The 10,585-nt window shown below is 47.6% G+C and overlaps 1 protein-coding gene across 8 annotated transcripts in view; it reads left to right on the top strand.

The window, feature by feature from the left end:
• ULK1 (unc-51 like autophagy activating kinase 1) overlaps nt 1–10,585 on the top strand; it is a 112,764-nt gene that overhangs the window by 78,537 nt on the left and 23,642 nt on the right. For all 8 annotated transcript variants that reach the window (XM_065568571.1, XM_065568570.1, XM_065568569.1 and 5 more), the window contains 7 exons: nt 1,827–1,978; nt 3,327–3,410; nt 4,111–4,373; nt 5,211–5,395; nt 6,523–6,638; nt 7,258–7,401; nt 9,438–9,625. In XM_065568571.1, the coding sequence (XP_065424643.1) occupies nt 1,827–1,978; nt 3,327–3,410; nt 4,111–4,373; nt 5,211–5,395; nt 6,523–6,638; nt 7,258–7,401; nt 9,438–9,625 (1,132 nt within the window). The remainder of the gene's footprint in view (nt 1–1,826; nt 1,979–3,326; nt 3,411–4,110; nt 4,374–5,210; nt 5,396–6,522; nt 6,639–7,257; nt 7,402–9,437; nt 9,626–10,585) is intronic.

The raw sequence follows: 10,585 nt of genomic DNA, 5'->3' as shown, positions 1-10,585 counted from the left end.
TCTTATGGTCCAAAGATGGACTAGCCCCTTTAAAGTTATGCTGAAGCAAGTTCAGGACAGACAGCGTTCAGTCTTGAACCAATGATGTTATTGAGGTCGGATACCTAATAAATCATATGGAGTACAAACACTTTCTGCATCCCATTGAAGGGTCTAAAAAATCTTTTCTCTGTGTTAGCCTCTTCTTTCGTGTTTGTGTGCAATACATAATTTTTTGGGGAGGGGAGGGTGTAATACATAATTTTATTTCAAGCCCAAGTCAGTTGGAAGATACCAGAGCTATAAATTTGGAACATCCTCACTTACAGAAAAGTGTTTTTAGAGTATTTTTATACTCAGTTTGAGATCCAGGAATGTACCAATAAATATTTAAATCTTGTTCCGCTTAAAACATCGTTCCTATAAAGCAGGTGGCATAATCAAATATATAATGGTGTTGCTTAAAGAATGTAATGGCATTTATTTGATATGACCTGGATAGCTTCCTCTTGGCTTCATCATTCACGAGTAAAATGTAGATTCACACCAATAGAATCTTTATGCCATCAGATTACATATGCCTGCATTCCTGCACCTTAATCTTACAAAGGAGAGAAAGTATAGTGTGTATTCCTGATACTGTGATGCATTGAGCTGAGTAGTTCTTTCAAATCACTCACCGATCCCTTTCCAAAAAAGCCACCTGTGGGTTGCGACCATCACATATTTTTGGAAATGATTGATTGAAAATGAAATTTTTTGCAAGAGTTGACTGAGAATGAAAATAGGCATTCATGTGAGAAAAGGTTTTCTTTTGTTTTGTTTTGTTTTGTTTTGTTTTGTTTTGTTTTGTTTTGTTTTGTTTTGTTTTTTGTTGTTCAGGGAGTCTGAATGCCATGCCCAATGGCTGCAGAAGGGAATCTTGGTGAAGGAGGTTGCCCTGGTAAAAAGACGTGTGTGTGTGTGTGAGTGAGTGAGAGAGAGAGAGAAATTATAATTATTTTTCCTGGAAAGAAAACATAGTGTGAGATACCAAAAACAGTATTCCTGTCTCTTTAAAGGATCAAGGTTTTGATGGATCCGCTGTACTCTGTTTCCCTTTCTATTTTTGGCAGGATCTGGGCAATACTTTAGGAGGATAGATCAGTGTAATTTTTACTCTTTAAGCCTGAGGTTTTTCAAGGGAGCTTAAGGGAGTTAGTAGCTCGGACTCTTTTGAAAATCTGAAAATCTAAAAAAAATTCCTCTGTAGTCATTCCAGTTGTAATGGCCGCGCACCGCTCTGTGTTGCTTTGTACCCATTCCTGACTTGACTCAAAGCTCTCTGTGGCAGTAACTCATTTGGCACAGCTCACCTATTGTACAATGCCGTGCGTGCCTATGGAGCTATCTAATTAAAAGACTGCAACCCAGCATTGATAGGCAACAACTAGGATAACAAATCATTGGGCGTTTTTGATAGAGTTATTAAAACAAACTGGTAACGTGAAAGATCTGAGTCTCTGGCTTCCAAGGGGGTGCTGTAAATACGTGTGTGTGTGTGTGTGTGTGAGAGAGAGAGAGAGACTAAAAATGATGAGAACCCCCTGATTTCCCTTTTATAACTAAGCTAACTGTAGTCTTTTTTTTCCAGCTTGCATTGTAAGCTCCTTGTTCTGTTTGTATGGCACACAGCACAGTGGGGGCCTAGTCCTAGGCACTACTGCAATACAAATAATAAACAATTAATGAAGATTTGGCTCGGTGGAAAGTAGCTGGGGGAGCTCAAATGGCCGGTGATGTTGTTTTCCTTGCCCCTCTTTAGTGGTGTCTTGAATAACCTGTGCATTATTGCTGTTTCCAATAAGGTCTGGCGCAGTCCGAAGATCAAGCAGTACAAGCCCTCTTGGGTTTGCTAAAATCGGTGCTTCCCCTCCTTTCTCTGGAGAGCATGGAGCTGTGCCATCCCCCAGACGGTTCTCCTTCGGCGGTGCTAAGCCTTACACACCATCCCCGCAAGGTAAGGTGCCAGCCAGCAGAGCCTGGCATGTTGCTACCATCGCAAAATTGGGCACTCATTTCCCTAGAAAAGGAAAATGGCCTAATGGTTACAGTAGGGAGTGGGGATTGTTGGGTTGTATCCCTGGTCCTGGCACTGACTTGCCTGACAAGTGTGTGTACCTCAATTTTCCCATCTGTAATATGGGGATAATAATATCCATCTGCTGCATGAGACGTGAGGTTTGCTTAATGCTTGGGAAACCCCTTGCAGTCCTGTGGTGAAAGGCCCCATGCAAATCAGAATGTTCATGTTACGTGTGAAAGCAAGACAGATGAGTCCGGAATGAAAGGCTTCAGCTGCTTCCTTGGGCCCTGCCAATCAGCCTTTCCCATGGTGGAGTGAACAGTGGAGCTTCGCTCAGGGCCTGCTTATGAAAAGAATTGACATTCAGCCGCTGCACTGAGTCCTTGTTTGGTCTGTTCTCCTGCAGCAGCCTTATCCCGAATGAGGGACAAGGGCAGAGAAACGAAAGAAAGAAGGGCCAGATTTTCAAAAGAACTCGGCAGCTCCCATTGCTATCAGGGGAGAGTGAGGGTGGATTTCCCCCCTTGTTCTCAATGGGACCTGCCGGCTTTTGAGCTCTTTAGAAAATCTGGCCCCAGTTGTGTGTCTTGGGAATCCAGAATCTTTTCCAGGTGCTGATTTCAGTTCAAATGAATTTTACCCCAGAGAGTTGGGTCCCCATCCCAATCATTATACATTCGGGCTTATCAGTGTTTAGTGTCGTTACTGATTAATGAACAAGGTATGTCTCACTCAAGTCAGTGACAAAACTCTTGTTGACTTCAGTGGGGCCATTATTTTGGCAAGGTCAGTGGAATCCCCAGGGGTAGCATCGGTATCAGATAACCTGACCCAGACACTACAGGGCGATTCAAGGGCAGGGCGTTTGGGGATAAGATTAGCTCTGTTCTGCATGTGTTGTGATATGGAGAACTAGGTAAAGGGGCGGACTTGGGTTTTACTAGATCCTTTACATCTCTGAAGTCTCCGATCCCATGTTTACAGGACTCATATAGGTGGGGAGCCAATGTTTGCCTGTTTGATTTCTCTAATTAGACCCCAGTCTGTTAGGATGAGCTTTTGATCACGCTTCCTAAAACTCTCAGACTCCTTTCTCACTCTTTCCCTGGAGCTTTTCAGTCCTTTTATCCTACACCGAGTGAGGAGAAGGAAAGAAGGAACTGTCTAAGTGCTTCTTGCTCTCAGATGGGTCTGCGGTGAAACTTACATATCTAATGTGGTTGCGGCATCATCTGGGAAAACCTAATACTGAGTAAACCTTTTGATTGTGTTCCCCTTAAAGTTGGAACGATTCCCGAGCAGCCCGGTCAGACTGTTTTCTTCTCCCCACCTGGAGCAGACATGAGAAGCAGGATCCCCATGCCTGGTATGTCCATATTGTGTTTATCTTCCTCTTCCCTTTCTGCCTCCCTCACAAGAATAAGGGGCCGGACACATCAGAAATGTGCTCTCTAAAGGGCTTTGGGTACCATATTATCCTTCTCTGATGCTTGGCTCAGACAGGAAATGTGATGAGAAGAGAATCCTTACCCATTGGCTCTCCCCCGCCACTCCCCAACTGTTGCTGTCCTTATACCACGGTGGCATGAAATTAACATGTTTAAATGGTGCTCGCGGGTGGCACATGACACAAACTCTTGCTTGTGTCGTGGAAGTCACGGGTTTGTGCGGTGTGGAATCCCAGTGGAAGTCCTCCTCTTCCCTACCCCCGCGTTCTCCTAAATCCGCCTTGCGAATTGCTGGGCCAGACAGCTCTGTCAATGGGCAGTGTCCCAGCAGGTGAACTTGAGCAATGAGCTCTGCCCCCTCATTTCATGAGCCCCTGGAGTTTAGGCATCCACAGGTCAAAGCCTAAATCAGGCCTGAAAGTTTGGTGGCACATTGCTGAGAACAATCTGTCTGGACTTGCCCATGTATTGAAGGATTTGATCTGTAGGTGCCAAGGACAAACTTGCCTCCTCTGCTTTCTTAAGGCTTCCCTGTAGGCCCTGAGATCAAACCAGCTCGCAGAGTTGACCAGAGAATGACTGTGTGTGTGTGGGGTGGGGGGTGTTCGGATTCTCTAGGTGCCTCAGTGCCTGAGCACTCTTCCCGAGGGATGGGCTGCCGGCTTCACAGCGCTCCCAACCTGTCAGACTTGCATTCCTGCAGGCAGAAGATTACCAAGCAGCATTCTGACCCTCTAGTTCCTCACTTTGGACACGCTCCCGTCAGCCAGCCCCTGCAGGTTCATGGCTTGCAGCCCTGTCGACAGCTGAGGTCCTCACCAAAGCTGTCCGAATTCATGCAGAGAAGTCCCTTGCCAACTATCTTGGGCTCCCCTACAAAGGTATTCTGTGGATTCTGCCTTGCAGCTCAGTCTGGCGGGTTATTCTGGAGTAACTAACTGTGTTTAGATAAAACTGGTTCGGATTTGCCACGGCTGGTTAGTTGTTCCTCAAGGGCTGTTGAGTGATCTGTGTCCAATGAGTCAATGCTCCTGTTCCTAGTGGACATATCTCGCTTGGCATCAGTGTCTGAGCAGTGAGTCCAAGGATCGGAGAGGGCCCTGGCAATGAGCTGCCCTGTCACTACAGATTAGGACTGAAGCATAGCAATGGGTTTCTGTGTGGGGCTGAGTTCCACAGTGCATCTGGGCTTGTAATGCAAGGCTTTGCCCTGCAAGCATCCTGAGGGTGGTAGTCGTAGAGATGGGAGCCCTGATGTCTGCCTGTGAAGCAGACGCTCTGGATCCACTTTGTATCAGAGAGTTCAGAGTTTAAGACCAGAAGGGACCACCAGATCCTCCAGGCTGCCCTCCTGTGTATCGCAGGCCATTAAACGTCACCAACGTGCTCAGCGCAGGAAGTTGGATTAGACTAGAGCATTTCAGTCCTCAGGAGACTGAGCTGGTCATAAGCCAAAGGCAGAGAACGAGCGATCGAGGTGTCCCCAATGTCCGAGGCCCCTGCAGTGGTGGGAACAGAGTCAGTCAGACGCAGCTCTGAAGCGGCACTTAACATTCAAAAATGTGTGAGGCAGCTGCCTTTCCTCTGGGGCAGGAGGAGGGCCGAGATGTTTTCAGCCACGGTTTCGTGTATACAGCTTCACTTACAAAAACCAAAACCGGCTCGATGAGACTATTTACAAATAACTCAGCAAGAAACCCCAACTCTCTCCTTTCTAGGCTATGTCCCCTTTTGAGTTCCCCAAAACTCCCAGCTCCCAGAACCTGCTCATGCTCTTGGCCCAGCAGGGAGTCATGATGGCCCCGACGCGGAACAAGACTCTGCCAGACCTGAAGGAAATGGGGCACTTCCATTGCCACCAGGCTGGCCTGGGCTTGAGGCCTGTGGAAGAGATTAAGGGCAGGTGAGATATCGACATGTTCTATCATAAAGTATGTTGTATTGTGACGCTTGGTTGATAGACGTGGGGGAAAAGCAATCCCCTGCCCTTGGACCAAGCCCTCGCAGCTACACTGCATTTTACAGTCATCAGATAATATTCACAATACGCCTGTGTTGCAGGCACATACTACCCTGACTTTTATAGGCTTCCTAGGCAGAGGCAGGCCATGACCTAAATTAGTGATTTTGGGTGTCCTAATTTTTGGCTGTATAAAGGGGCCTGATTTTCAATCAGTGATGAAGACCCACTCTGCAAATCAGGCTCCTTTAAGGTGTTTCAGGCTGGGCGCCCCGAAACTGGAGCAACCACAATCACCAGGCACTCCTGAAAATGTAGACCAGGGAGAGCTGCGAATGGCCCAAGGCCACCCAGCAAATTGGTGTCAGGGCTGGGATGAGGACCCCAGGCTTCACCCAGCTGGGATCCGGGCTCAGTCAATTACACTAGGCTACCACCAGTTGCACGAACACGCTGATTGCTCCATTTGGAAATGGTTCCTGCAGTGAGGAGGGCACCGCTCCTTGTAACAAAATACCCAGCGTCCTGAATGGAGATCCCTTTAAAAACCAGCCATCCTACCACTGAGGCCATTTCAGGGCCTCAACGCAGCTGTGCTGTCATTAGGCTTCTCTAATTGTCCTCCTGAAGCGTGGCGTTCGTGGGGCGAGTTCAGCTCCCTCCTGAGTTCATCCTGAATAGCCCCATAGCGAGTGTTGCAGTTCTGTCCGTTGGGGGAGGGGGTGACTGCAGAGGAAGGAGTGAGGCCTGAAGGAAACCATTTCTGTGGCAGAGCTCTATCGGTGAATGCTGACAGGAAGGGGAGATCAGCGAAAGGAAGGTGGTGATGCAGGTAGCCGAGCTGCTAGCCGGTCCCTGTCCCAGCCAGAGATGCGCCTGTGGCTCTGATATAGCAGCGTAAAGAGCATCACAGGCCCACAGCTGCTTCAGCGTTGAGCCGTTTGCCGTGCAGCGTGCAGAACGGGTGGGGAGGCGGAATGGCACAGATCAGGGAGTGGAAGTTCACTGAAACCTCGGGCCTTTCTGAAACCGTCTTTGTCTTCCTACATGGCCTTTAATTTTCTCTCTAGATCTCTGAGCACCGGCCGCCTCACTGACCTGCTTCTCAAGGCTGCCTTTGGGGCTCAGATCTCAGAAGCTGGCAGTAACGACAGCCTGAACAATGAGAAGCCAATGGAGATCACAGGTATGAGGGGAGGCCTTGGTAGCATGTCCCAAGTTGGCCCGGTTCTTGCTTTCCAGGGCTTTGTGTGAATGGGAGGTCTCTGGTCTCCTGGCCTGGGAGCAGGAACTGACTGCTAGCAGTAGCTGATATGGGGATAACAATGCCTCTTCCTGTGTAAAGCACTTGGAGACCTAGGGATGAAAAGCACTGTGGAGGAGCTGGGTATCATTATTACTTATTATCTCAGAGGTCTTTTTTATGATGGATATTTTAATGGGAACAATTGAATAAGCATCGGATGCTTTTCAAAGTGCAGCTGAAATATGCCTTCACCCTCGCGGTGTTCCTGTGAGGTAGGGGGACGTATGATCTCCATTTGCCAACTGGGGCACTGCGTAGGAGGGGGCCCTCCTCTGAGAGCTGCAGGAGTCGACAATCTAGTGGGCAGTGAGGCCACGTAACACCGCCGGTGCTCTTTGGTTGTGCCCTGTTTGTATACAAGCCTGTGTCATTTCCTTTGTCAGCGGGATGCTTGGAAAGGGAGCAGTGGTGAGACCAGCTTGAGGTTGTGGGGAGAGGAATCCTGCCCTCTGAGTAATAATCCTAGTAAAAGTTGCTCCTTTTCACTCTTCCTCGGTAGCTCCCTCTGCTGCTTATGGAGGAAACCTATACTGTGGGGCTAGAGCTGGGGGCTCTGCGAGCCCTTCCCCAGTGATCTTCACGGTTGGATCCCCTCCCAGTGGGACAACACCACCGCAAACCACTAGGACCAGGATGTTTTCAGGTAATGGCCCTGCCCTTCTGCTCTGGTGGATGGTGATGGCAGGCCTTCATGCCACAGACTTTGCTTTCTGTTGTTGGAGCACTGGCAGCACAGAAAGGTCTAGCAGAATGCATTTGTTCCTGGCCTGAACGCCATTGAGATTATAACCCTGGCAAATACTAACACAAGTTATTACTCAAAGCTCTTTCCGTTGCTTCGAGGATGAATGTGGATGACCAAGAGAGATGCAAATATTTGTTACTTTATTTCTCTCTCTGCTTCAGGAATAGCCCTTTTTAGTACTTTCCTATCAGAACAAGTGTCCATTTGAGTCAGTTCACCCCCTCTAAATAATGCGGTTCAATAGAAAATGACTCTGTGCTTAATAGTTAACTTGGGGAACTGCTATGCTCATCATTATGAGTCTGCATTGCTCCATCAACTGTAGAGTTTAATTATAGGACTGGCTTTAATCCCCGATTAAGGAGACCACCCTGGGAGCCGTCTTTCTTTCTCCCTCAGTCCCTGTCCTAAATGTGGGCTTTTTGGCATTGAGCAGAAAATCCCCAGGATAGCATGAAAATTGATTTTAGAGACCAGAGGGTCTGAAGATGAATCATTCCCTAACCTGCTGACAGCGTCCTGTACATCAGACATAGGCTCCATTCCCCATTCGCTTCAGAGTCCTCTGGAAAAGATGCCGAGCCACCCCTAAGCATTTCCAGTGCAAGCCGTGCAGTGGATATTATGACAAGTTCGCTAAGTGTTGCAACTGGCTAAGAGCTGAGCTTGAACAGCTGTGACTGATCTTCATTGCCCCAAGTCTATTAACTACTTCAGGTGTTCTAGCTCACGTACAGAAACGGGAGAGCAGGCCGTCATTATTGGGAGGGAGGGGGACTCCGAGGCAGTGTGATGCAGGCCGTCATTATTGGGAGGGAGGGGGCTCGGAGGCAGCGTGACGCAAGCTGAAGCCTTACACAGCCTCGATGCTTGACAAGTTTGGAGTGACCATAAATAGGGTCATTAGACAAGTATAACAACAGAGCAATTGTATAGGCCAGATTAAAGCTGCTGAAAACAGTGGCCTGCAAATTCGGGGATACCCTAAGTTTGAGATTCCTTTCGTTTGCCTGTTCCATTTGTCTCCCCTCAAAGAGCTGGAAATACTCAGATCATCTTTGCGGGTCCCCGAAAGCTTTGAGGGGTAGTTCTCAAGCAGGGTGGTAAGGGAAAGAAAGCTGCATGCAACTCTGTACATGAGTAACTCAGCAGCCAATTATGTGGCTGAGCCCTTTGAAGACTCTGTAGAGCAGCAGATGGAATCCAGAGGGGAAAGGCTGTGTCTTTTCCAACCGCGATGTTCAGTGACCGTAGGGAATCCCATCTTGGCCGAATTTGCATAGCTGGATAGATACTCATTACAGCCAGGATTAGAATCCTCTGTGTCTCAAAGAGAACATTCTGCATCGACAACAGGTGCTGCAATGCGGGTTATGGTGAATATATTTAATTCTCTTATTATGACTGCATGACTTTGAAGGGTCCTTTTGCTATTGATAAATCTTGTAGTAAACAATGTATCTGTGGTGCTCTCTGGGCTTGAGTATGATTGGCCCATGCGGACATGGTTGGTGGTGATCTAGTGGCTGGGGCACTGGACTAGGACTCAGGAGATCTGGGTTCAGTTTCTGGCCCAGCCACAGTGTGGAACCCTGGACAGTTTAATCTGTTCCGTACCTCACTTCCCCATCTGTAAAATGGGGGAGGAGAACAGTTCCACCCAAATGAACCAGGAGCCCTGGAAGTGACATGCTGTTGTCCATAGGGTCAGAACTACTAGAGATGGCAAAAAACGGGCTCCAAGCATACACAGTTACGTTGCATGGGATCTACAGCTTTCTTTGTTAGGCATCTAATCAAGAAACCCAATACTCCACTTCCTAGCAGGGTGTCTATGTGGTGGAGGGGATTGTACATCATCTAAGCAATGGCTGTGCTGCAGTTCTGCCTGGTATTAATGTCTAAGTCGTTGCCATGTGTACTTTTCTTCTCAGTGGGTTCTTCAAGCTCTCTGAGTTCAGGAGGCTCATTCAGCGGCAGACACTTGCTGGTGGGAGCTGGTGGGGATGCCATGGAAGCTCCATCTAGTCTCCGGTACACTCTTGTGGATCCTATTGCAGCTAATCTGGAAGGGGCAGTTACATTTGAGGCACCAGAACTGCCTGAGGAGACGCTCATGGAGGTGGGTACAGCCTGTGGACTTAAAACAGAAATAGGGGTTGGGGGAGGGGGCGAATCACCAAAAGCAAATCCAAAATATTGGATATTGGCAGCAGATGGGATCAGACCCTCAGCAAGGGAGCAAGGCCAGTTTACACCAGATCTGGCCCATAAAGTTCAATAAGTCAAAAATGCTTTCAGCATATTGGTCCTCTTTGTCTGGGAGGGAACAAAGTTACTGAACTTTTTAGTCCTTGTAGCTGGTTACTGGAGTGACGGAGGGTATAATTTTGCCATTTCTAAAGCTGAAATTGAAGGTTGGAAACCGCACTCAATATTGCACGTTCCTCTTTGACTGAAAATCAGCTGGTTGTGAAGAAAGTCTGGGTTGTTTCTTTTTAAAAGAAAAAAAATAGTGTTACTGATGTCTAGCCAGAATCCAGGCAGCAAGCTATTGAATGTATCCCATTACTATCTTCTGCATGCACTGTGGATTCCGTTAGCGATACAATCTCCGATGAAAGCACCTAAAAGAAAATAAACTGGATGCTTGTGTTGATAGCAGGAGAGAGAGACTCTGAACCAACAAAATAGGCTGTTGAATCATCTTTGTCAAGTTGAAAGGCAGCCAGACACCCCCTTTTTCCCCACATGAATGGAGCTGGAAGCATAGCAAATGCTCCCACCGCCCAAGTGCATTTGATATGTAAGTCAGGTTATCCATTTGCAGTGGAGCTGGGGAGTGAGGGGAAAAACTAAGGCCTGGTTTCATCTTTATTCATAATCTTACGGAAGCTCATCTAGGACTATGGAAGGTTTTTTACAACTAAGCCTTGACTCCAATATCAAAAAATCGTCCTCTGGATACATGCAGAGACCTGTGCCTGTTGGTTTAAGAATTAAGGTTTGATGGTTCCATTTTAAAAAAAAATATTTAGAAAAATGAGACTTGAGCTGTCAGGTGTGCACTGAGTTGGTTTCA

Source organism: Chrysemys picta, chromosome 15 (assembly GCF_011386835.1).
Source record: "Chrysemys picta bellii isolate R12L10 chromosome 15, ASM1138683v2, whole genome shotgun sequence".
In the NCBI taxonomy this organism is placed as follows: domain Eukaryota; kingdom Metazoa; phylum Chordata; order Testudines; family Emydidae; genus Chrysemys; species Chrysemys picta.
Note: the sequence above shows the minus strand (reverse complement) of the source record. Positions and strands in the feature narration are given on the sequence as shown.